This window comes from Chelon labrosus (genome assembly GCF_963514085.1).
Source record: "Chelon labrosus genome assembly, chromosome: 5".
NCBI lineage: Eukaryota > Metazoa > Chordata > Actinopteri > Mugiliformes > Mugilidae > Chelon > Chelon labrosus.
The window spans coordinates 16,818,586-16,846,207 of NC_140341.1; the positions used below are offsets into that span (position 1 = coordinate 16,818,586).

At 43.2% G+C, this 27,622-nt stretch overlaps 1 protein-coding gene across 1 annotated transcript; it reads right to left on the reverse strand.

The window, feature by feature from the left end:
- On the reverse strand, positions 1-27,583 carry agps (alkylglycerone phosphate synthase). Its single transcript, XM_084544153.1, has 20 exons — positions 27,366-27,583; positions 23,826-23,915; positions 22,622-22,712; positions 22,402-22,522; positions 22,227-22,301; positions 21,181-21,252; positions 19,557-19,636; positions 17,985-18,065; positions 16,742-16,867; positions 16,346-16,454; positions 13,075-13,202; positions 12,222-12,273; positions 10,730-10,806; positions 10,533-10,645; positions 8,876-8,945; positions 7,852-7,913; positions 6,921-7,010; positions 5,649-5,748; positions 5,494-5,551; positions 1-1,651 (listed from the first exon to the last, which is right to left on the reverse strand). The coding sequence occupies exons 1-20, from the start codon at positions 27,551-27,553 to the stop codon at positions 1,530-1,532; spliced, it is 1,905 nt and encodes a 634-aa protein (XP_084400279.1). The 5' UTR covers positions 27,554-27,583; the 3' UTR covers positions 1-1,529.
- Positions 27,584-27,622: the final 39 nt, after the last annotated feature.

Below are 27,622 nucleotides of genomic sequence, written 5' to 3' on the forward strand. Positions count from 1 at the left end.
GATGTTTTAGTTCAATTTATTGCACAAACAGCATTGACAAAATGTACTTAGATGTTACTATGTTGTTAGGAGTAGTGGAAAACTGACAAAAAGGGTACAGCCGTAACATTGAAAAGCTCTCGCACATCTTTGACACATGGGGAAAAAATGGATCCCGAAATAGTCCTTATTGTTTGGGGGGAATATTTTTTTTTTACTTTAAAGAACAGAGTGATCCTGGAAATTTTGAAATATAGATCAGAAAAAAATAAAGATTTTCCAGTGAACAGCTGTCTTAAAGATGACCCTTGCTTCAAAAGGAGAGGCTGAATGGTCCAAGTCCAGTATCAAAAAGTAGCACATTACAGTATCCATTCCAAAAACACATATTAAACACTAAACTATTCAACCGTTTGAGTAATTTGGGGAGAACACCAATTATACGGCAAAAAAAAAATAAAAGAGTCTTGAACGTGATGAAACATGTAACAGTCATGAACATCCACTATTTAGTGCTCCCACCGTTATCTTTGCATATGCTGATTAAAAAGTGAACTTGCTGTGCATGTAAATGTGTTTGAAGGCGGTGGTTACGGTGTTAAACACATGTTCAGAGCATGTCTGCCGCAAGATCTGATGAATTGAGTCTTTGGTACAACGTGAGCACCGGGATCCAGAGGCTTTAAACTGCAAAACATAGTCATTGAATGGAGACAGGCATGATAGAAATGGCTTATTCTTCCCCGTGTCACTTTCTCAGTAACAAACTATGCAAGGTAAACATTGTCAGTACAAAAACTAAACACACAAGGAATATCTCTCTTTGTAATCACATTGTACTTCTTTCAAGGGTTTCTGTTAATTTGGTGGCGCAGAACGGGGAAGGGTGGGGGGGGGGGGGGGGGGTGGGTTAGTTGAAAAGGTTTATCACAAGAGGCGCACGTACAAACAAACACACACACGCTCAGTCCAAGAAACAAGTCTCATATGGCAATAGGTTAGTACAACTGAAGGCAGGAGGGCATGAAAAGATGCACGGGAGGAGACACACAAGTCGCTCACAAGGGACTCACGGGACTCAAGTAGGAAAAGGGAAGGCAGACAAAAGCTTTAGAAAGGCACAGAGCTTTAGAAAGCGCATTCATCTTGAACTTACCACTAAAGGAGTGCCACACACACTCAAGAGGAACATAAAATCAAACAGTACTGCTATGTTGGCAAGGATATTTAGGAAGTGATTAAAGGAAAGCAAACATGACAAAAATATGGTTTCTTTGCATCACGTGAAGTTGTATCGCAGTTGTCGAGTTCAGAGGCAGAAGCCACAACACAACAGTAAAAATGAGCTTCAACATGAATGACAATGATTGTTACAGCAGTGTAAGTGCAATGTGGAGTAAAAGAAAGGGTCTGGGTGAATCATTAAATGGCACCGAATGACACGCTTGAGCTCTCTGTCCATTTTAAATTCATATCGAGTAATTATTAATGCAAAATCCACATGATGCTTTTAGAAAAATTGTGAGATACAGATGGACAGGAGCAGGAGATTAGAGGAGGTTCCTGTTGCCGAAGATATTTTTTGGGTCCACGAAGTCCTTGACGGACTTGAGCATCCCAATGCCGACATTGGAGACGGTCTCTCTCATCCACTCCTTTCGAAGTTTCCCCACTGAATGACAGAGGAGAGAAATAAATAAATAAACCAAGGAAGACGACCGAGGGGGAGAAATAGAGGAATCGGCACGGCTGATTGCTCAGCAGGCTGCTGGGAGCCAATCAATCTTGTGAGAGTGAGTGAATAAACAGAGGGTGATAAATGCTTTTATTCAGAGAGGAGAAATGTTTTGCATGGCATGATTTATGGAGCTCAGCAGACTATCAAACTCATTAGGCTCTGTGTGTTCCCAGAGGAGGGGCCGGCTGGCGGCTGTAGCGGGCCGTCCCCAGCTCCCTCAGTCTTTGAGCCACCACTTCCCTCCAATTCCCTCTCTCCAGAGTCACCGGGGCGTTCTCTGTGTGTGTTTCTGTCTCATTGTGCACACGAGCGCGCTCCTCCAGCTGACCTGCGAGGGTGTCGTGCTTCGTTGTCCCGAACGCCGCTCTGTGCCCTGACACTGGCCTGATCACGGTTAGGGTGCCAAACGCCAACCGCGGAGGCACCGCACAATGGTCCTCTGTCAGCAGGACTTTGGCTTTCAGCCACTCCTCACTATCCCACCTCCTCTTGCTCTAAACCCCCAACCTGAGGAGTGAGAGCGGCTTCGGCATGAAGCCTAGTGAGGGTGCCCATTACTTCGCCAGCTGTCCAGTCCGACATACTCCACAGCGCCTGCACCCGACAGGTTCTTATCGGAGAGTCTGGAGCCAGCTAGAGGTCTGGTGAGTGGGGAGGACTGGGAAACCTCACTCTTGTTCGAGAAGTTCAAATAAATCAGAAACTTTCAACTTCTATGAGATAATAAAGCCAAAAACATATATAAATTGGAAAATGACTTTTTAAGTGAAGTTAGTAAAAGGCACATTTGGTCAACAGTGGTCAACAGCCCTAATCCTAAAGCCAAAGCCAAAGCAGTGACTTATTTGAGGATTTAAGTAAACATTAAAATTATTTTTACCTTTACTTGATAGTTTAACATAGAGAAGAATAGTGGTGCAGCTGGGGGCTGACATGCACCAAACATTTCTAGCAGTAACACTACTGAGTGAAGTGAGAAAGTGCACGTTTGTCAAAAGCACCAGTGAAGTACAATATCAGCTATGATGGCGTTTACTATGTAGAAAATGTCAATTCATGTACAAAAAAATAACTGATTAAGTGTAAATTTAAAGTAAAATAAAACCATTATCTTGTTCCGGGTGCTTTGTGTAAGTCAAATATCTGCAGGTTTTAGCTCAGGCTCTGACAAAACCGATGAGCGTCTTTAACAGTTCTTTAAAGACTGATCCAAAATTGATGATAATAGAAGAATAGATGACTAAAATAACTGTATCAGCTACAGGCTACAGTCCTGAGTCACACTGCATGAAAAATATGCCACTTGGTCATAAAAAGCCCTGCACTGACATCCTGCGGACGCTGGACAAAAATTACTGAGGAGAATCTAATGTTAAAAAGCCAAGAAACTTTGTGTTGGCTTCATCAATTGAGAAAAAATGCCTGACATTAACTCAATTTAAAGTAAATGTTAACCTTCTGAAGTCTTGCCACTTTAAGAGAAACGATATCTAGAATCCAAACCTCAAAAAAAGATAGATTTGAGAACAGAGCAGCTTAGTACAGGTGCTGCTTGCTGGGTAAACATGAAGTCAGCAGTGTAATCACTTCAGATTAGATACAGAGGCCTGAAAATGGGAAGGTGCGTGATGGGAGGGTTCACACGCCTTCCATTCCCTCTCGGGCTCTGCATCAGTAGCAGGGAGCCCCCGTGTTAATAGGGCATGTTGAGGGAAGGAGGCCACCTTGACGCGTTACAGCGCCACGTTATCAGAGTCCGGCCAGGAAGCCCAGATGGGGATCAGCCATGAGGCTAGCGAGGCCCGTCTCCTGACAAAACAGGGCAGACAGCAGGGTCACCAGGGACTCTGATACCACACAAATGTCCAGATGGTGACAGAGGGACCAATCAGCTGCTACCCAATAACTAAGAAAGTACCGTGCTCTCTGCCTCCTCCTCCTCCTCCTCCTCCTCCTTCCATCTTCCCCCATGTCCCACCTCCATCCCTCCCTCCTCTTAGGGAAAGGAGAGAAAACAGAAGGTGCTGGGACTGCATCATTGCCTCCATCACTGTGATAATTTACACATCTATCTTGTCATATTCTCTCTTTTTTGCTTGCTATTGCAATCAATCTCAGCAGGCTTGGTGTGCGCAGCTGAGACATGCAAAGAAGTGCAGGTAGCCATTTCAGAAATGGCTTTCTTTCTTTCTTTCTTTTTTAAAAGGCTGATATTTATCTTATGCTGTATAGCCTGGGGAAGTTCAGGGCAAACGGCACAAGGGTAACTTCACTAAATCAGGTCTTTTTAGCTCCTGTGTGCGGTGACCTGAGTGGAGCTGCAGCGGTCAGAGTTAGGGAGATCAAAGCTCCAAGAAGACACAATGTGAGGTGAGGATGCTGGGCACCCCGGCGTGAGCCTCATACGAAGGAGGAGGCAGAAGCTGGGCTCAGCCTCAACCTCTCGACACGCTGATCTCACTCGCCTCGGGTTTCTCTGACAAATGGGGTCAGGGCATTACAGACAGGGTAAGGTAGCGTCCCTGTGCTCCTCTGATATGGCCGAGTATTGGCTGAGAAGCTGCGGCGCAGGGTTGATAGATGGACGACTCTCCTAGTGATAGATGTTCAACAACTCTTCACCGCTGCGACACCGGTGACCTACTTAAAGAGGACATTTCTCCCAGTGTTCTGGCCTTCAGGACCGGCCGGATAATCAAACATAAAACACTGCTTTTAAGTAAGTTTGAGAAACCCGACTCCTTTCTAAAGATAAAATAGTTTTTGTCATAGCCGCCAGTCGACACATGGTGGTGTTAGCCGAGTATTATGTCCTGCAGAGAAAGAGGCAGAGCGCTCTACACGCCCATGTTCCCCTCCTACGCCCCTACAGCTCAGCACTGACCTGCTGTAAATACAGGGCCACAAAAATGTATATTTCCTCCGGTGCCCTCCCACCTCACCACCCTTGACTACATCTGTTTTGTTTGATACACAAAACCCAGCGAAACTAGCTCCATTTGTCAAGCGCTGATTGTGGGCAGACAAACCGGCCTGTCTGCGCCCAGATAGCGAGCCCCACCGTTATTAATCACAATTACAGAGTGGGCCTTGCACGCGGGAGCCGCATCAATATCCCCCCCCCCCCCCCCCCCCCCCCCAGTCACCTCCCCATGCTGCTCGGGGTGGCCCGGGCCACCGTTTGGAGGTCAGTATACAGCCGGCGATAACGGCAGCATCATTTACCCCGGCCCGCTGCCTCCTTTTTATTAGCAATCTTTTAATTTTGAACCCGTCCCCGCCTTCAGGAAAAATTGTGATTTAATATCGCAGCTGATTCACTGCATACTGTTTTTGACAGGTGTGATGAATAGCCTGAAGTGATGTATGAAAACAGCGAGGCGGATGGCAATATAGATAAGGCAGCCGTTTCGGTTAGCCCTGATGGGGCCCGGAGTTGTTTCGCCGCCCTCCCCTGCTCACGTTTCATTTGGTCACTGCTGAAATGAACAAATAGCCGAGTCAGAGTCATACATCTGAGCCGCAGGAACGGGGCTTGGACATGTGAAGGAAGCAATGAAAGATCCCTGACCAAATGCACATTTACGAGACCACTGGCTGCCGGCTCGGCGGCACGGAAGAGCGCGCTGGGAAAAGTTCGCCACGCTGTCGTCGCGACCTATTCTCATATAGCCTACTGTTAATTGTAAGGTGCAAATATCAGCGGGATTTATGCGCACTGTGTGCACGCGCTTTTTAAAAACCGGCCCGATAATCTTATGAAACTCTTTGGGTACCTCCATGGTGATGTGACAAGCTCCCTCCATTGGCAAGGATCTCCTCCCTAGCTGCATGCTGGAAAGCAAACACAAACACATATTTAATGCTATATGTTTCAACATATCCTCAGATCAGACCGTTTAAGTGCTGACGGCAATAAAACTGGACCTACCTCCACTTGTTCATACACGTGTATTGGATCGCCGAGTCCTCTGTAGTTGAAGGCAAAGTAAAAGTAGACACAGGCACCAGCGTCATACGTCTGAGTCACCCTGCAACAAACAAAACACATGTTTATCAAATGAGCAGGAAAAAAAACAACTCCCTAATGTTTCTCCTCCAGTCGTCTCTTTGGACATGACTCTTAAGAGCAGCGTTTTGTCATGGACTGCCATTTTCATACAATAAATGCATTTTTTTTCCCCCTTTTGTAATCGGAAGACAAAGTGAAATGGGAGGTTTGGCTTTCCTCACCGAACCTCTGACCTCAGTTCCATTCATGGTTGCCAAAAAGCAGAGGCAGCATAGAAGCCATGTCACCTTTGATAACGTAACACGTTTAAAAGCCATCAAAATGCTTTTACTTAATCATCCGAGCCACACCCAGAGGTAACAGGACGTATCAGCTGATGAAATACACCTAAAACGTTGTCTGCTTCTGTTTAAACCTTGAATTCAGGTGTTCCGTGATAACCTTTTTGTTGGGACTAAAATGCGTCTGCTGTTTGCATATTCTTTCTCTGGCCTCGTTCCCCCGCCGTGGAGCAGGGTGCCGAGCCCTTGTTCATTTGACATGGCCCATCACCTGGCATGCTGACTGCTCTGGAGGTTAAATGGACAAATCAATCATGTGACAGACTGCAGCCGGGAAATGAATGGCTGCAGCATAATCAGGCGGAGGCCTAATCTGTCCGCAATCTGTGAGCAGCAGCCTGGTGCTCCTCAACCAGCTCGCCGTCTGTCTGTCACAGTGTCCGTCTGTCTGTCTGCGTGGCTCCTGCTAACTCAACAGGGGTCCGACGGCGTACTCGGCGCTCTCAAGGTATTGAATGAAAGGCCTCTGAATTACTGGCAAGTAACAAAAGTTGGTAATAAATGGTTGAATTCACACATTTTTATTATTATTTCTTAGAGAAATTTACAGAAATGTTTAATTTAGGAATACAGCTTCTTGCCTGCAGGTGTTTCCTTCTGTTTTAGTGACAGGGCCGTGCTGGTTTATTACATTTATTAGGCTTTTAAATTAAACATAGACTTTTAAAAATGGCAAAACATGTTCCCTTAGTAAGAATTAACAGGGCTGAGACTAAACGCCAAAAACAAAGATAGGCTACAGCTGCTCTTTTTGGTATTTGTTCTACATTATATAGGCCTTGTGGGACTGTGGGAGTGTGTGTTACAATGAGACACAGTTTATATCACAACAGTTGTTCCTAAATATTACCTGCATGTGGATAAAGGTGGAAATTGAACTCCTCTATCTTTACACTCTCGGACGATGCGCGCCTTTACATTCCTGCAGATGTCCAACACCCTGGAAATAAATTCAGTGGGAGATTTAACGATGTATGCCTCAGCGACAAAAAAAGCAAAACATTTTTAGATATTTCTGCATTTGAAAACGTGACGGAGATGTTGACGGTTTCAAATAAATTAATTGGTGGTGCAAAATTATTAAAAGTCTGAAAAAGGCAAGAGGCCAAAAAGGAGGAGGAAGAGGAGGAGGAGGAGGAGGACAGACTGACTAACATGACGACCATTGTGGGAGAGATTCCCACTGGTGTGGAAATGGCCGCCAGTCCTAAGCATGTGCAGCCGTGTGTGGAGTGTGGAGGATGGGGAGGAGGGTGGGTAATGAGCCAGGCACATATGCTCGCCTCAGTGCCTGATCTCTTGGTCTCTCCCGTCAGGCATATTACACAACAAGGAGCTGCGTGTGCCTCTGTTTGTTGAGTGAAAAAAAAACAATTCAAAAAAATAAAAAATAATGAAAACATGTTGGAAATGCAGATTTAACCACACTGATGTGAGGTGAATACGCGGCTCACATTACACACATTACACACCCCACACATAGTGTTACAGTCTGAGACCTCTCTCTCCCCTGTATTTGTTTCTGTCAGTAATGGCGGGTCTGTAGGTTGAGGAGACAAAGCCTCCACCAACGCGGAGCCGTTTAATGGGCGGAGAAGGCAGGCATGAAGGTGAATGTCAAAGACGGAGGCAAAGAGAAACGAAAAGAAAGGAGGGGAAACCGGAGCAAGAGAAAGGCGGAGGACTCTCTCAGGGCAGAACGCGTGGGAGGTGAGAAGAGATAAATGTGTGCAGCTATTTAACAGAGGAAAGCTTGCGGCTCATCATATCAGTGTGTTTACCTGTCCCAAGGCACAGAGGTTTCAAAGGACTCCCCGATCACGTAGTAGTCCATCCCCAGGTCCTGGTTGGGACACAATACTGACATTAGTATGCTGATGTGTTAAAATCATTTATATTTACATGGACAAAACTAATTAGGATACACAGCTTTTACATGCACTGTAGTAACCTGGTTACTTAATGAATATGAAAGCAGCAGTCGGTCAAATACTAAAACCTGAACAGCTTCTGATCTTATTTTGAAATCAGAGCTTCCCAATTACTAACTGGAGCTGAAATAATGAGTCAATCAACTAATTACCACCTAGTTTATTCTTTTAATTATTCTTTAAGAAAACAAGTAAGCTGGGTCAAACCAGGTATTTTACGATGAGCCTTTTTTAACTACTGAAGGACATCCTGCAGTGAAAAAGAATATTCAAATATTCAAAATCAAAGGATACCACACGGACGACACTGTGTTGGCTCCAGTTTAACAGCTTTAATTGGACAACAATAAAATGAAATTGCAGATTTATTTCCTTCATCCCACTACACTGCCGCCACAGCTCCATTATACTCGTCAGAAGTCTTTGCTCTCCACATGCCTACATATAAAAAGGCGATTTGAAACATGGCTTGCTGGGAACAGGCTCGCCTTCAATGCAGAAAAGTTCTTTTTATAAATAGATTTAAAAAAAAAAAAGAAAATCACAGAAGAAAGGCGTCAGTAACCTGGTTACTAAAGTGTATGTAAACGCCCCGCTTGTTGATCTGTTTTTGTGATGATCAGAAAGGCCTCTAACAGAACTGACCTAAGTCAACTCTCCATTGTCGTTCTGTCTGCAGCCACTGCGCTCTCCCACCTCAGCGTTAGACACCCTGACAACAACTGTGACCAGATCAAATCAAAGACCTCCTGGGGTCATATTCTGCCGCCTTTCTTCGCTGCTCACTATCCTATCTGCTGTCAAACTGCAACCTCCCTGCCCGCCCCACCTGCCCATCAGCTCGGGCAGAGAAAAAGCCAGAGGAGTGACCCACCCGGAGGTAAGCGATGACGAAGGTCAGCATGTAGCCCCTCTGCCCATTGTCCTCTCCAGCTGCCAGGCCCCTAGAATGAGACAACAGGGTTAATATTTAACAGCTCTTTTCTTTCGGCTTTGTTGGTCGGACAGCTCCCCCTCACAACAGCCGTCTTGAAGCCCGTCAATTCAACAATGTACAGATCAATGATGCGACGCTCCGTGCGTCGCCACAGGTCAGCCGCACATCTATCACCTGCAGTGGGTAATCACATTTTCATCCACCATCCAAACTAATCAGGGCAAGCTCATTAGAAAATCACTATATTGATTTTCACCCTTCTTCCTGTTTCCCAACACCAAAGGAAAACATTCCCCACCAAGCCTAACCTTACTAATCCATCACTGGCACTTAATCTGATGGGAGATCACCATTTATTTGAAATAATGCAATTATACAGAGGATGTTGCATGTACATAACTGACAAGCTTTTTATAGTTTAATTGCTTTTTATCACCAGAGCAGCAGTCCAGCTACCTGCAGATCTGGGCATGGAGCCATTCGGTAACACTCTGAAATATAATGAATACGCATTATCTAGGAAGCAATCAGTGGCACTGCCTATGGAGGATTCCCAGTATGTGCACGGTTTAAACTGGACTTATACCGAGTGGCTGCTTTCATACATTCAGCTGGGTGATAGAAACAAAACACATTCTCTTCAATATTTATTTTAGCTTTTGTGGATCAATTTTCCTGATTAAATGCAAATGTAATTTACATTTGTGTGCAGCATATACTGTATATATCCCACTGTTTGTGTTTATTCAAGCTTTAAACGAGAATTTTTAATAAATCCAATTATTTTTTATCAAGTTTCTGTCCGCATGCTCCCAAAGCTGCTTCTTAATTTGAGGAGCTTCCCAAATATTTAACATAAGGCCAAAGAAAATGTTCTAAAAATTGAAAAGTTGCAGAAAATATAAATCCGTCACTAATTATGTCCCTTCCCTATTTCTCTCTGAGAAAAAAAACAAGAAATGTTCCATTGTCAAATCTGATTTCAAGTTTTGTTAATTTTTGAACTCACTCATCATTTAAAGCAAACACAGACCTCTTACTTATGGTAAATTACAGGAAGGAGGTGTTGAAACATGATGCTGTTGACACAATCGCCACAAATAAAATGTAATAATTGATCATAAGAACTAGTTGGACAGCACAACGATCAACTTAGACTGTGTCATTGTAAGGTGTTTAAAACTGGCCCAAGATAGAGAGGTTCCCTCTCGAGCTGGCAGGTAACTGATCTCCACCATAGTCCTCATCGATTGGTTTCATGATCAATCACTGCAGCGGAGCACTCCCCAGCTGTGTCCTCTCGCCCTGCGCTGTCCTGAGGGGAGCTGCGCTCTGCTATCACTACCAACACCTTGTTTAACATCAAGGCTGGTTTGACAGGAGGACATCCACAGGTGATCCATCAGTCCACAAAGAGGAGACTGTATCTGAAGTGAGCTTTTCTATTCATTTCACACAACTACTGTATAGTGTTGGGTTAAATAAAGTCACATTTGGGCCTCCAAGTCATGTTGAAAGAAATGAGCACATTTCTCTGCTTTACCTGGCCTTTAATTGATCTTTGCTCTAAGACAAGAGAGCAACTGCTACTCACCCAAATTTTGCAGCAATGTCATAAACTTGCTTCTCGTGCTGCAGGACCTTCTCACGGTCTCCCTCGAACAGCAGGGTGGCCACACACAAGTGGTTGGGGTCAAACCCTTTGAACTGAGAATTAAGAAGGTATATTCATTTGTCATAAAGAACACCTGCAGGAAGAAACTGGTCATGGTCGCGTCCGATCATTTTTACCTTGGTGATGTAAAACTTCTTCAACCCGTCCAAAAAGTTAGTAAAAATTGAAGATACTTGAGGCTTCAGGGCGTGACCTGTGAAAACATGGGATAAGTCAGCTTTATTTGTTCACACAAAAGTGGGCCTCAAAAACTGATGTCGCTTTTCACGCATCGGGCAAACCCCGCTTCTGGTTTGCATCCTCCGGCGTTCGGAGGGGGCGAGCGAGTCACGTTTATTTGGGGTTTCAAACAAAAGGAGGAAAAATAAGTGGTAACATTTGAATAACTTTACAACTGGCCAGTGGCTGCCGGCGACAGCGGCTATAAATCAGAGTGTTTCCGAGGGGAAGTGGGGTTGACACAGCGATATCCGTCTTCCTCACCCGCACTTTTTGATTTATTCCTGATCGGACGCACAAAAGCGCCTGTGGACAAGTGAAAATGAGGGGCTGGGGCCAATGGGATGGTTATCAATCACAGCGGGGAAGTCATGGGTGATGTCGCTGAGACTTAACAGTTCATTTATTTCCCCCCATGCTCAAGTCTCTTCATCACTTAGTGTCCTAATTGTTTCCATTCCAAAATTTGATTGTAGGTCTTAGGGTCTCTCACAGCCATCATAGTCGTTAATTAAATACTCAAAATCCAGAGAGAAATTTACACCTACACTGGGCACAGTTTTACATTTAACTCTCCCCTGTGGTTTGGTCGGTTTTTCTTCATATCAACACATCCTACTCCTCACTGCAACATTCCCATTTTTCATCTTATGTGTCAAGACAGGCAGTGCTAAATTGTACTTGTAGTCCCAAACTGAGCAGAACATGTGAATACATCAAATTACTCAACAGCGAACATGATTAAAAGTGAGGACAGGCCGCTAATAAGCCCAAGAAGGTATCATAGAACCATGAGTTTTAGTTATTAGTAAAAAAAAAAAAAAAAAAAACCTGGTCGCTTCATCTTCCCTACTTAATGCTAGGAAGTGCCTACTCTGTGAAAAGTGGAAATACAGGGGAGATAATGAGATCCCTGGAGACTGGGGAACTTTACAGAGATCTCTAGCAATGCCAGATGCATTCCTCCAGACCTTAAGAAACAACATCATAAAACTTCAGTGTAACTACTTAATTTTGGCCAGGGTTATTTTTCATTATGCTACAAATCTTTGTCCGTGTGCGCAGCTATTCTTCTGCCGGAATAATAATCAATTTATCAATTTTGTGCTGTAGTGGATGCCATTAATGCATGCAGCAAAATTGCCATTTATCGTTAAACGAAAGAGCACAGTGACAGAAAACGCAGTATGAGAAGCTAAATTCAAAACAACATAAATACGATTATACTATTTTCTCTGACCAAAGTTAAAACTTATATTTGGCAGTTAAAAGGAAATAACAATTAGTAAAAATAACAACCAGGTCAAATTATGTTCTTCTTGTACAATGAAGAGATAGTAACAGCAGTGATAGACAAAGCTATATTGTGAATGATCGCACAAAACTTACCAAATTTAAATTGTTCATTATCCATGAGTCGTATGGATGCTGGAGCACACCTCTGAGGGGGGAAAAAAAGCAGCTTTGTATTAGTTTGTTTGCATCAAAATTGCTGCAAAATGTCATTTGGAAGCTTTAAACGGTATTTCCAGCACAAAGGTTCTTGAAGTTTTGGTTTCTTGTCCTGATTTTTCAGTCTATAGACCACAAGTCACTTCAGTTATCTTCATAAATATGTAGTGTTTTGGTTGGAACACACAAAAGCAGAGAGGAAACTTTAAAAAAAAAAAAAAATGTGGGAATTTACTGATTCAATATCTAGAATCAACTACAGAGCACAGATGAAGGCCAAGCAGTGATGTCAGACGCCTCATAAACTGGTTGAACACATGTGCTTAGCAGTACCTAGCAAAACTATGCAAGCTTAGATATTTTCAGGGCTGTTAGATGACAGGGTGACCGCGGTATATACTGAACCTATCATATACCAACAATGGACACAAAGCACTACCTAGAGGGCTAAATCTGACGAGATGATATTGGATGCCAAGTCGTGAACGCATACTCAACCGTCACTGCCTCGCCTTAGCAGTTTCAACACAGACGTCTGATTACAGCTTCCACCGTGTAACAGCTGAAGATTGTTGTTGCTGGGCCAGCTTAGTTTGGGCAAGTTTAGTTTAAACAGACCATGCATGTATTTAGTCTACAAATATATTTAGATTTTCCAGGAAAGTATGTGAAGAGATGAAATGAAGACAAGAACGTGCTTGCTGCAGTACTCATACATAAAAAAAAAAATAATAATTCAGCATGTAGATGAAGCAGCGACAATAGACAACATGTTATATAGTAATGTTACCTGTCTGGCAACCTCTCGGAGACAGGCAACTCCCTGCTCAAAATTAGGGAACACCACAGAGCCGTACTTCTGATACTCCGGCATGGGACGTATCTTCATAGTTACCTCGGTAACCACACCCAGGGTTCCTGTGCAAATTCACAGAGAGAGAGATTATGAGCAGAACAAAAAGAAGTATATCGGTTCCCACAATTTATACGACCCGAGCCTCTCAGAGCGGAACTGGAGACCGTTTTACAGGGCTCTGGTACGCGTCCCAAGGGTCGTTCGCGTGACCTTTGTCTCACATTTCACCTAGTAGATCTGGTTTTCCACCACACACTGGGGGACAACAAAGATTTATCAGCTTAAGAGCATGAGGAAATAAAGCAGGGCTCTATCAAAGGCAGCAAGGCTAACGGCAGCAACACATATACAGGTACGAGGAAACCTCTGGCCGACCTCATGACCCTGAAAACTGTCAACCATTAGCTGCTGCTGAAGGGAGTTGCATTACTTGGCTCAATCACGGTAACACATTTTGTTACTACTGGTCCACAATGTGTAGGCGCTCTTCACCTCATACTAGATGAATCTTATCCTAAGCAACGGTTATCTGATACATGCTGGTTTCACATCTTATGAATAAATATTTTCCTTTTTCTTTCACCAACAGCTTTCTTGCCATTGCGTTTTTTTAAATACATGTAGTCTTACTCTCTTTTAGGCTTTACAGTATTACATCTTTTACTGTTTTTTTTAAATCTTTTTATATAACAATTGGAGTTTCCGATTTGCCAGCTGGGCTAACTCTGGTCCTCAACTGTTTTTTTTTGTAGGTGAATTTAGCTAAAACATATTGGGTGTTAATAATATAATGGGACCAGTTCAAGGAGTGATGACTGATTGAAAGTTATTTAGCTAAAATGCTAACTCTGGTTCCAAATAGCTGTAAACAAAAAATTTACAGCTTGTATTTGACAAAAACAAGATGGCTCCTCATAACAGCTGAGTTGTTTTTCATGACATTTAACAAACTATAATAATAAAAATAACTGTTAGTCACAGAGCTATTCTGCAAATTTTATCGCTGTGAACCAAGCCTATTGCTTTCCCCTCGCCTGAATGTTCTGTATTACTTTAATAGGCCACGTTCATTTACAGATGTACTCTCATGAACATAGCCGTAGTCCATCAGGAGGCTTTGCTGGCCTGTTATGGCTGTTAATGAGCCCTCTAATGTGACACTACATGCCACATGCTGCTCCCTAGTGGCCCGGTGCAAAACATGGGACTCCATTGGGTCTCACAAGAAAAGGCTCCTCCCTCCTGACAGAGAGCAGGAGGAGCCGCTGAGCGAGCGAGGGATGATTTGCAGAAGGGGGGAGAGAGAGAGAGAGAGAGAGAGAGAGAGAGAGAGAGAGAGAGAGAGAGAGAGAGAGAGAGAGAGAGAGAGAGAGAGAGAGAGAGAGCTGAAGCATGAGGTAGTAAAGGGGGGTGAGGGAGCGAGGACTGAACGGAGGCAATAAGAACAGAGAAGAAAAAGACTCTTGGGACAGATGCAATGCAATGAAATGCTAGAGAGCAGTTTAAACCACTTTTTTTTTTTTACCGTGACTATCTCTATTAAACAAACAACATTTTGCAGCATTAGTATTGGCAGAGAGGGACAATTTACAATGAAGGGTCTCACAACGAAAACAGAATGAAAGTTTCTGACATGAAAGGAAAAAAAAAAATAAACATCAGTGCAGCCACACTGACCAACGTGAAGCCACAGCAGAATCAATCATACGAGGCTGAAAATTAGATTAGCATTAGCTGGCTTCACATTATATTCTCCACGGCTGAGAGGGGTTTAAAAGAGAAACGGATTATCATTGATCATTCCAATCATTCTTTACACTGGTTGTAGCGAAGAGGGGGAGAAGAAGAACTGCTTTGCATTCAGGCTCCTTCAAGGTCACGGAGATAGGCAGACCTGTTGTTGTGCAGAGAATGAGAAGCCTGAGGTTTGTCTGTAATTTCTAATAAAATGGATGCGTTGCACTTAACATGCAGAGCGTAGTTGAGGGTTTTAGCGTGACGCCCTGCTGCTGCTGCTGCTGCTGCTGTTGTTGTTGTTGTTGAGCCCTGCTATCAGACTGCAGGATGGGGTTCTTTGGGTGAGGAGGCAGATAAATTTAATGAGACCATGCGCTGGTGTGACCTCTTAGCTCCGGTGTTAGGCCTCCCAGAAGAACATGAGACGTGTGGTCCTGTCCTATCTCTGCTCTGTGCACCGACGCCAGCAGCAAGCTCATCTCTAAATATATTAAATCTTTAAATTTATAAACTGATTCCTTCTCAAAGCTCAGTTTTTGGATATATAAGGTGTGTTACTCCGTGATATATGTATTATTCTGATACGCTGTTCTGAATTAATTTCTTTCCCAAGTATTTTGAGATGATCAATCAACTTTTTGTCAAGAAAGTTGCTGTTCATATTTTTTTACATGTTTCATGGTGTTATCAGGTCAGCAGCAGAACTGGTCAAACATTAACGATGCAGCAACAAAGTAAGTAAATAAAGCCTGGCTATGTATTCAATTTTGATGCAGACTTGTGCCAAATTCTTACTTCATTTATTTTAATGTGATTATAAGTTTTTCATGAGGTTCCAATTATTTGACATATTTCCTTGGTGTTTTTTTCCTTGTAACAATCTTCCATACCTTATGACCGGCTTGTGCAGGTCTAAGCAGACAATCACAAAGTGGCTTTCAGGGTATCAGCGATACATTTCTTCAAAACGTGTTTGTTTTGTTCTCCTGGTGTGTTCTAGGTACTGAAATCACTTCTAATGAGTACAAATAGAGACTTCTGCATCTATCCGCGCCCAGTCAGGGAGCAGATTGCTGAGCTTTGTAGGGCGAATATAAAGTTTGTATCCACAGCTGTTTAACATAGCGATGCCAAGAGTCTCTGAACCTCCTCATTATGTTGGGGGAACCTGGCATATGGCACAGTATTCTCTGTGGGCATTCACAAGGACAGGGCACCACAGATGGGGTGCAGAGGACACTTGCTGGTTCCTAACTAACGCGCCTCCAGATCACTTTCCCACCAATGCTAGTTAATGTGTATGGAGCGCGCAGCATGAGAACTGCCCTGATGTTACTGTTTCATCCCAAGGATTATACAGACAGGCACACACATTAACACACAAGTTGATACAACTGCTGCACACGTGTCCACATTTGCAGGAAATCTGCAATGTCTGCGCGGAAATCACATGAGAAAGTTAGCAAACCTTCTGATCCCATGATGAAGTGGTGAATGTCGGGCCCTGTGGACATGCGCGGGCCCTGGCAGCTCTTTTCAATCACACCCTGTGGGGTAACCATCTTTAGGTGGACAACCTATTCCATGGGGAGACAGAAAAACTCATTTAGCAACAAAAATATCCAAACAGCGGAGCACATTTCAAAGTCACACAAATAAAATAATTTTAATATTTCCACATGTGCCGCATGAGTGAAATTCATAACCGATGATGTGACCGCTGCATTTCTGAGGTGAGGGTAAAGTCCAGAAAAAGGCTTGCTAATAATTTCCCTTCTAATTACTGTGCAGTAACTTCTTTGCCCTCGCCGCCTGTATGGAACAAACACATGCAGGAAGGTAAATGGGAGGGCAAGCGACTCACCAGGTCCTCAATGTTGCCATAGATGTTCTTCTTCATGCCTGATGCTCTGGTTGCTACCCAGCCCCCCAGGGAGCTGAACTCCATGGAGTCAGGCTCATGCCCCGTACAGTAGCCGCTCTCATTAAGCTGTGATAAAAAAAGAAAGCGAGCATATGTTTGATGTTGTCGCTAAAAGCCAGCCAGAAATCCTTGGAAAACAGTGATGTTGGAAACCCACAAGAATGTTTTAATAACAAGCAAAAAAGAAAGAGCAAGCAAAGGGGAAAAAATAATTGCAGCTCTGTTGCAGCATTTCACTGCTCTAGTTATAAAGTTAAAACTCTGGTTTTATGGCATCATAGATTTTTATAAAAGACTAAAATAAACCGAGTGGAAAGAGCTCAGAGAGACTAAATCACACAGTCATCTGGTAGTGCCAAACTGTCTGTCTGCGGCACTGATCTCACGTCTAACATGATGGATTTAAACTATGACACTTGCAGATGAAGCTTTTTCCAATAATATTAGTAAATTAAAATAACTTTTATATGTTTATGTAAATCTGTGAGTTATACAGGCTCCATCGTCGACTGCTAAGACTGGTGCATCTTCAGTTTCTGCAGCCACACGCAATGGACAAAATACTAATGTACTTGTGGGGATATTTGTATGTTTGTGTCACATAAAAGACCTTTTAAAAAAAACTGTTCATCAGCGCTGAGGCTTAGAGAAGAATGTGTAGGTCACCACAAACCCCCCTCAAGGCAGCTGTAGCCCCGAACCACAGCATCTTTAACAGAAGTAGTAATAATAAAGACCTTTAAGTACACCAACAATGCCCACCCCAAGAACCACAGCGGGCAAGTCAGGCCTCGTTTTATCACAGCGCTCCTCTGGAAGGCGGTTCATGATGCAGATCCATCTGCTCTAGCAAACCCGGCCCAGTCTAAATGCAGAGGTGGAGGCTGATTTAGATGCAGCTCACGCATTCCTCTACATCAAACGGCCGCTCCTTCTCCATTTTTCTGAATTAGCTTGATGGTGCCATCTGCTCATGACCACCGTCTCACTCTCTAATCTCTCCCCTTCGGCGCTCTGCTCCCGTCTCGAGCTCCTTCCTAAACCCTGTTAGATCTGACGAGCGAAGAGTACCAAGGTGACCACTCGCGTGCAGGTTGTCCACGCAGCTCGCCGGCTGGCACAGTGTTTTATATAAACGTAAGCTCTCTTGGTGAACGAATACGGATGGTTGAGCGGCACTTACCAGTCTCTCCAGATCCTGGCCGACGATGCCAGCTTCCACATGGGCAGTTAGATTCTTCTCGTCAATCCACAGAATGCGATTCTGTTACAAGCAAACGACGACATATAAATTCTTTGTATGCAGTAAAGAAAAAAGTTCTTTCTAATGCGGTTTGTGGAACCGCTGATTGGATGTAGGTAACCAGATCCTGTTAAGAATATATCAAGAATGTAAACCTGCCTGCAACTGTTATGTTAGCTTAAAATATCTCAGACATAAACACTGCCCTCAAAAGCAGTCCATGGAGACAGTCTGCTGACAGTTTGCTTACAGCACAGTACGTTTTTCACCACAACGTCCGAGGACAAAAGGCAACAGGACGGAGACAACAGTCAACAATCTCCTCGCGGTTAACATCCAGTCCCAAATATATGCCTCCTAATTAGGCCGCTATGTGCGTGGCCTACCCCTACCTACAGGAGGCCACCTCGTACCTGCCATCAATTATTCCGCAGAGGTAATAAACTTTACGTTCCTACCACACTGCTCCTTTCATGTGCTTCCATTGGAGCCACCTCACCTCTGACCCCTGACACACAACACTGGTCACTGATGTCTGTGGCACCAAGCTCAATGAGCGGTAGGCTAGCAGCATCCAGACAGCTTGTATATCACCTCAATGTGGGTCAGGATCAAAGGGATGTACTGTACTGCTTTTATATTATGCCCAATGAACCATTTTAGATAATGGCTCGTGAAACACCTAGGAAGTGTCCCAGTGAAACATTAAACTAACTCACAGACTCTTACTGTGGCTGCAATTAAAGATTTAAAGATGTTTGTGAAACTTTTTGCCAGCTCACAAGGGTATGCCTTCGAATGAACATTTTCTTTCTCCAAATGTATCGATTTACAGTTACAAAAAATATATTTTTACTTGGGAAATAATTAGAAAATATTAAATATTGATGGATTTGATAAAAATTAGGAGAACTGACAAAAAAAGAACATGTAAATTTACAGGACTGAAATTGCACAATTGCACTAGAAATATTTTAATCCTGTTATGCCACTCTGACTTTTATATATTCAATCAAATCAAGCAGAAAGAAGAAAGTTCACTAACACAGAAAGCTACCCTGAACCTATTTTAAAAGCTCCAACTGACACATTTTAAGTTAAATATTAATGTGCTATATTAAGTTAAAAAAAAACTCAATGACCAGATAAACGTTTAATGTTATTAAGCATCAGGAGAGAAGCCCTGAAATCACCACCTATCATCTTGAACCTGAGGTAATAGTGTGCTGCATTAACTTTGAGGCTGTAATTTGAGTTGCATTTTATTATATTAATGTCATATTTCATGTTTTGTCAATCACCATTTTCACATGTGAGACAACAAAAAATTTAGAAGGACTATAATGTTAACCATTACCACACTTTTTATAAACTGGTCATTTTACAATAATAGTTTCATTATTATTAAAAAAAATAATTTAATGTATTGGAGAGCAATTGATTTGGTTTCAGTGTTTTTCATTAGTGCAAAATCCAGTCTTTCAACGTGTACAGACGCAGACGTGTACGTACCATCTGTGAAGTATCCAAAGAGACAATGGAGCGAGTTTCCTCTGGGGGGCACTCTAGGGCGCTAGAAACACTAGTCCCTCCTGAGAGAGAGAGAGAGAGAGAGAGAGAGAGAAACAACCGTTACAATAGCCCCTCTTTTGGGGCAGACATTTTGACGTGTACCAGTAGGGAAAGTACAGGTGGAATTAATGACGGCTCAGTTAGATTAAGTGGTCCGTGACAGTGAACCAACAAGCACAAAAGCACGACCTCCCATGAGTGGAATGCAGCCATCATTAATACACCTGTGAGTCCCCCGCTGCCAAAAGGTCTAAAGGCGTTACAGAGGGGAAGCTTTCATATGTGTGACTGCACTACGCAGTTTCCTGGTGTCTGCAATAATGAGTACTGATTATCTTAGAAATAAACATTTTCTTAATGTAGAAATAGCTCATACTCTTCTGATACAACTGGATGCTTCAGGTTTTCATTGCAGAAATGAGCGATTGACTTTTATTGATTGTTTGATTCTCATAAACTGGTGTAATACCATCAATTTCTGTCATTTATTCCAACATGGAATAGTTAATAGTAATAAGTGAAAAGAGACAGACAAGGGAATAACATACTTTTACAAGGACATCATATGCAGAGGTTGAGCTACACTTTTGACTGACAGGGTCATAAAAATCCCGTCATCTGTTTTTACCTGTCACTTTAATTTTTTTAAAATGATAATAAAGACATATTCAATAGCATTTAATTTTCATTAAAGTTTCATTCATTCATTCATTCATCTTCTGTACCCGCTTATTCCTGTTAAGGGTCGCGGGGGTCTGCTGGAGCCTATCCCAGCTGTCATCGGGCGAGAAGCAGGGTACACCCTGGACAGGTCGCCAGTCTATCGCAGGGCTCATTAAAATTTCATTAACTTTAAGTACTTTTTTCAGAACAGTATTGACTTTAAATGGTAACAAAAAAAAAGTTTCGGCTGCCGACACGTCTTGTCCGTACTCAGAATGGGACTGCTAGCGTAAACAGCTCTTAGACGGTACCGTAGGGTTGAAGTGCTTCGGTGGTATGCAAATTCCATTTTGGTAGCCGTTAGCTGCATAGACATAGACATATATACATATGGTTAGCCCATAGTCATATATACATATGTCTATGGGTTAGCCGAGCTCTGACGTGTGCCTCAGTGTAATCGGTGTACCAGGAAATCGTGCACCGACAAAAGTTCCGCGATGTTTGGAACGCAAACTGCGATGAGAGACAAGAGCCAATTAATAACGTCACTCGCCACCAAGTGGTCAGGGGTGTGAATTGCAATCTGTCAGATGACGGATGGCCTTCAGATTTTTCCGTCACATTTAAAAAAAAAAAAATAAAAACGGTCAATGACGGAAAATATTCGGTAAACGCGACCCTTGGTGATAAAGTAAAAATACACACAACAAGACAACTCTGCATAGTGTCCGCTACACTGTCACTCTTATTCATAGAATGTGGGACATTACTGAAGCACAGAAAAATCATAAAAATGGGATGAAAATAGACTATAAAGATCATAAAGCGTGAACACACATCTGTTATCCTGTATACATCCTGTATTGTGCTGATTAACGCCTTTGATTTCACGACTCACCTCCATATGGTATCAAACACACGTTGTGTTTGCACGCCAGCTCCACAATTTTCACTACATCATTGTGACAGCCTGCAAAAACACAAAAGACCAATTATTATTTTGTTTTTTTACAGATCAGAGGCATTCGTAAAGGAAGTGTTTTAATTTGCCATCTGCTATTACACGTAAAAAAGATAAAAGAATAGACGGCACCTAACACAGAAGACAATGTATAAATCTTTATACTGCCTTTGTCATTAGAGCCTGCAGAGAGGTGTATTTTCTGATTTGCCTGGGGCTTTTCCTCAGACGGAGTCAAGGCTGCATGAAGCCACGCTCTCCTGGGTGGCTGGATCAATACGGACCTACTTTAACCAATCACGGAACCCACATCCACTCACAGAGGAGTGGTGAGTGAGTGGGAAGAGCAGCACCTACATGGACGTGCTTGACTGGCCTTGAGTACTTTAAGAGGCGGTGAGAAATGCTTACATTCTAGTGCGGTCTGGCATCCAATTAAACGCACAGCTTTGGCCTACGGATTACAATTCAACAAATTAACATCCCCTTAAAATACACAGCTTGACTTGGATGGACTACCGAGGAATACAAATAGCCATTAGAAATGCGGTTAAAGGGTTGCAGGGCGGTAAAAGTTCACATTCTGTGCCAGCGTGGATGAGAATATGCCTACAGTTGCTTGGTGATTTGCTGCCCATTTGGGAGACTGCTAATCAAGTCTCAGCCATCAGTCAACACTCATTTGCATGATAAAATAGTGCCAGCCATAACAAGAGAAAACCAATCTCCGAATCATAATTCATGGGTGTACTGTGCACGGCCAGACTGTGGAGTATTGGGTGTCAACCGTCCTCCCCCTGACGCTTCTTATTAAGCTTCCACTCATACATATTAATATCCCAGCCTCTGCGGAGATTAACCCTTTAAATCACCTAAGCCGGTCGAGGGATCGGCGATGGTACGTGGGAGGAGGAAAAAAAAAAATAACTGACAGATGGGAAAAAAAGAAAACATGACAGCGACCACACGGCTTCTGAACTTACTTGGCCATACCACCATATCTGGGACACGACCAAGTTTCCCCTCCCTGAGAGCAAAGATCTCGTGTAAGCAATGGCCTAGAAAGAAAAGCGCACAAACAGTTTATTTTTGTTGCGCACGTTACAGTTTGCAGACATCAACAGACTTTTTATTTATTTTTTATTTTTTTTGTCTTACCGTGGCCACGAAACACCCGGTCTTCTGAGTCATGCGAGAAGGGAATACCTGTGGATTTCAGCTCCTCTATGAAGGCGTCATTTAGAGCGGGAGGCGGTACAGCACTGTTATTCAGAATGGGCTGAAACAAAACAAACCATTGTGGTTTTGGTGGCTGTGACCAAGCGCTGTGGATTCCCATTCACTTGAGATGCAGCAAGTAAACATGCACCGCACTCACCACTGCTGGGCTTTTATGCTGCAGATTGGCGCCAAACGTGCCTTCAAACCAATCTTTGAGGGCGGGGATGATCATGCCGCTCAGTCTATACCTGGATTGTGCAAAGGGGGACGCGCAGTGTAAATTAGAAATTAGAAATAATTGGCTAAGTCTCATGCGTTACAGTTTTGTAGCAGAAGAAGTGAAAATTGAAAAAAAATCTAAATGCTTGACTGGGCTGATACATTTGAAAAAGCATGTCTGTGTCTAATAAGACTAGAGGTTTGAGTCCAGTGAGGTTATTAGACAAGCAGAGCAGCAGCGACAGTGCTGCATGTGTGATCGCATTCACCATCCCTTGCATAATTGAGCTGCTGGCACAGACTGGGGCGGCCCATAAGAGGACTGGAGTGTGCCGTTGTCTGAGACACTATGAAACACACTCTATAATTAAAATAAAAACCTTTGTCAGAGCTGAGGAAGAGGACATCAGGTTATACAAGTCACTGCTTATAACACGCAGGTAGCTCTTTAGATGGGATGGGGCAATTTCTGGTAAGTGCTTGCACAAGAGGAAGCAATTTTCTGTGCAACATCCTGTACAGCTCAACTCATTACCCAGAATACATCCTCGTGCACACTGTGGCAGTTCACTATGTTGACTCTGACAGGCAAGACGGTCTCTCTCTAAAACAAGACCCACCTATAGCTGGGCTCTTGTCATGGGAGAAACAGAAAAGGAGTCAAAAGAGCCATTGTTTCTGCTCTAAACTGAAACTATACGCAGTGAGATTGAGGACAAGAGTCTTTGTTTCAGGAGGCCTGCAGCTATTTCAAAAAAATATACCTTTATTTACGGTATAATATGATCTATTTCTGGATGACTGAAAAAGGGTATCTGTTGATGAGCAACAAAGCCTGTGAGGGCTGAAAATCACAACCGGTGACCTTCTCATATGACAATGACTAGCTTAAATGCCAACCACTGGGTGGCAGTAGCACCACATTGTTGTGAGCGTAGGAAGGGGACAGCAACTGATTTCATAAGCTGGGTTCAAAGACAGGGGTGGGCTGCAAAAAAGATCAGCGCATAAGCTCAGCCTCAAGACACACAAACAGAATGAATGCTGAAGCTTTACGCTGCGCCTTAAACAAGATTAGAGGCAATGAATGAGACGTAGTACTCATAAGAAGGTGATTAGCAGTCTGGGATGTGACGTTTTACCTTTTGCCAGTGAATTCTGCTTGACCTTTCTTATTGAAGAGGAATCTTGAATCGCTGTATCCCCAGCCATTCCATTTCATAATCTCCTGCCTGTGGAAAAACAAACAGCAGCACATTGATAAAAAAAAAAAAAAAAAAACTCCCGATCTGCAGTTTAGACATGACACTGAAAACTATTATCACAGGAAGTTGAATAATATACAGTACGTGAAGATCATTTCTGTGGCGGTTTATTCTTTAATTAAAAAAGAAAGTGCAAATTCCTTCACAATAATTTGATATTTGAACCTCCAGAAATATTGAATCATTTTATTCAGTCATTCACAGCCTTTCTGTTCATCTAATATGTGGCCGGCTTTGAGTTGGTAAATTTATGGAGGCAGCGGACGGCCGCACCTACCATATTCCCTGGGTGCCTATCACTACAAAACTCCTTCCACACGGGCTTGCGAAGACACTGCTCATATAGTAAAGTAGAAGCCACATATTCAAACAAGACATCGATCAACAGAGAAAGGCCAGCAGGCACTCTCTCAGTCACGTTAAACTATTTTACATTTACGGCACCTTTCAGGCTTTCTTATCTGCAGCTAATTTCAACACGGCTCAGCTTTTTATTATTAGTTCTAAATGTGTGCTTAAACATCCACTTAAATGGCAAATAAACACCAGCCATACATCGTGTCCTTTGTTGTACAAACAGGAACCACGTCGGGGAACTACACGTCCGATGCTGACGCGTTCCCTCCCAAAATGGCTTGCTATACAAAGCACAGTGGCATTTCTCAAACGAATGCTGCTGTTCTGTTATCGTCTAAGAGCTATTTCAATGTAATCACCTGCTTCACAAAGCAAATATGATTCTTCAATGTCTAACACGGTGCAAACCTTAAACTCGCTACAGAAATAACTCCAGGGTCACTTGTGATGGGATGCTAACACAGCGGAGTAAAGGCCGTTAATAAGATTAATACCTGCCAAAAACTGAGTTTCCCATAAATTACAGGTGACTGCAGAAGTGAGAGGAGAGTGACACACCGAGTCACTTTAATAAAGTCTCAGCTCCACCGATAGGCTGTGATACCTGCTGAGAATACTGAATAAAATCAGTAAATGGAGCAAGTGTTTGACAAGGTCACAGGGTACAGACTACTAACGTCCCTACTACTGTTACCAACAGACTTTTTTTTTTAGGCCATTAGCGAGGTAGTTTAATTTAATTTAATAAGCTGAGCCTTTCTATGCTGAAAGTGGGATTTGTCCTCTGTTGCTCTTCCTGAGGTTTCTTCATAGTTTCACCCTTAAAAGTTTTCTTTTTCCTGAGCAAAATCTGGTCTAAGGATAGGAGACCCCGGTGAAGGCCACGAGACGAAACGCGTCGGTCTAATAAAGTTGTTCCATTTACTCCAAGTGCTGCCGGACTCTTGACCTTTCTACAATTTCTTTTCCTCCTCCGTGCACCTTGGTAGCAGGTGAAGTCGCATCAGAAATCCAACTTTTTCTTAGGCATAGAACTCGCCCTATGCTTTACGGAGAATGAGGCAACTCTGTGTGAGTTGATTAGATTGCACACATCTATTCTCTTATGTCTGTGAAGACTGTGAGTCATCCAGGTCGTGGACTTGATTGAGGTTTATAATGTCCTCTGATTGCAGGTAAGTACTGGGTGGTTAACGGGCCTTGGTGAAGGGGGTTTAGGTGGGCACAAGCCACAGATGTTACAAAATGAAAGCCTAAACTTTCTATCCAGTTAGAACTGAAGAACGCACTCGTATGAGCGGTGAAACGTCTTCAAGGAACCTCAAGCAACCTTCGTTTTAGACATCTAAGTAGAATTAAATTAGATTTAACAGCAAAAAGGTCTAAAACGGTAAAAAGGACCTCCTTATAAATCAGTTTGTGTAAACACTGATCACTACAATGTTATCGACCTGCGTCAGTTGTGGTTGTAGCATGATTTTCAGATAAAAACTGTGAAGTCTGGTGGCCCCACATGACCTGAAAATCACGGCTTCCACAAAAAAAAAAAAAACTTACCTCGCCACGCAAGACGTTATGTGTTTATGCACAAAAGGCACAAGACAAAGCGCTTATCTGACATGTGGCACGTACTTGAACTTTACCACACTGCAGGACTAACCTTGAATTGTTACAAAAATATTATTAGATGCTTTATAGAATTGTTGTAAAGATGTAACGGTTAAAGATGTAGTTATTTTACTAATCTGTTATTAACTAATATCAAAAAACAAGCCAAGACAATGGCAACTGGTTCAACTTCTGGAAACTTCTTCAGTTCTAAGTGACTAGTAGTGGGGAGCTTAGTTTTCTATCAGGGTCGTCTGTGGGTAGTGTACACTTTAAACTCACAGTAAAAAAACAAACAAAAAGCAAACGCAGCTCCTCATCAGTCAGTTAGAACTGAATAAACTACTTGGCTGAGTGGAGAAAACTCAACAAGTGCAGCTGCCTTTGTTTTAGTTCGTTTTATTTTAGATATACCATGACCTGGATGGCGGAGAACCTTCACCGGCGTATCGGCTAGTAGACTGGAAGTCGAGAAGACATAATATTTTACCACATTATCAGTGTGTCAGTGGCCAGAACAGTACTTGTGCTTTCCACAAGGCCAAATACTTGTGCTGATTACACTGATTACTGCTGTGGTCTCAGGCTGACACTAGATGTCAGCACAGCGTGGAGGCGAGTCTCCAACAGGAAGTGGCCTGCCAATAGGTTGAAAAGTCAGACCACCACTTGTCCCAGCCAATCAGATCAACCGAGGGAACAGAGGTTTCACTGTCTCCTCTGTCAGTTGTTACAATGAAGCTACATAAATGTTATCCAACAGGCGCTGCTTCTTTTATGAGATATAAAAAGGACCAACTCTTACGATCCAACCGCACTGACCTGATAACCTGGCTTATTAAATTAAAGAAGTGCAGTCACTAACAAACTACGTAAACTACGCATTTCCCGTATAGATAGTGAATGCCACAGAAGTTGAATAAAACATGAAAAAACAACACATGACAGTTAAAAGTTACAGTAACTACTATTTGATAGCTGTTCTTAAAATGTCACCACTTCGATTAAACTACTTAGTTAGTTAGTTAGCAAAGAGCAGACAGAAGAGCAGCCTTGTCAACACTTATGTGAACTATTTACGGCCTCACTGACACTGAAAATGTATGATATGACAACTCAAACCGTGTATTATAGGCTACAAGGAGAACTACAGCTGACCAACTTTGAGAGAGCCGACCACACTAAACTCCTAAACCTAGCCGCACCCACTCCGTTGAAAATGAATGGCTCTTCTGTAACCAAGAAACGTTAGCTAACAGGCTAACTAGAAATCAGCAATTAGCGAGGTCCCCGGTGTTTTTTAATGTTTGGAGGAGAGAGGAAAGCCGGTCTGTCACTGCGTGTCACCCAGATGTGCCTTCTTTGGCTGCCAATCCACTAATGTTTGACTTGATAACTAGCAAAAGCCACAGCGGATGGACCCTTGCCCACCGCTCCATCACAGCCTCGTACCTCCTCCTCGGCACCGTCTTCTCGTCGCCGGAGACATCGGGCTTGCTCCCCGGGGCTTTGCACTCCGGGGCCAGGACGGCCGAGTCACCGTCCGCCGGCGTCCGTAAATGACCGGCTATTACGCTCAGTCTTTGCTGTGCAACCCGCTGCCTGTCGGAGCCGCCGCCGCCGCTGCTGTTGGACGCCATGCTGCTTCCGTGTTTGTGAAGGAACTGGGAGGGAGCGGATCCATGAGCGGCTGTCAGAGGTCAGCGCAG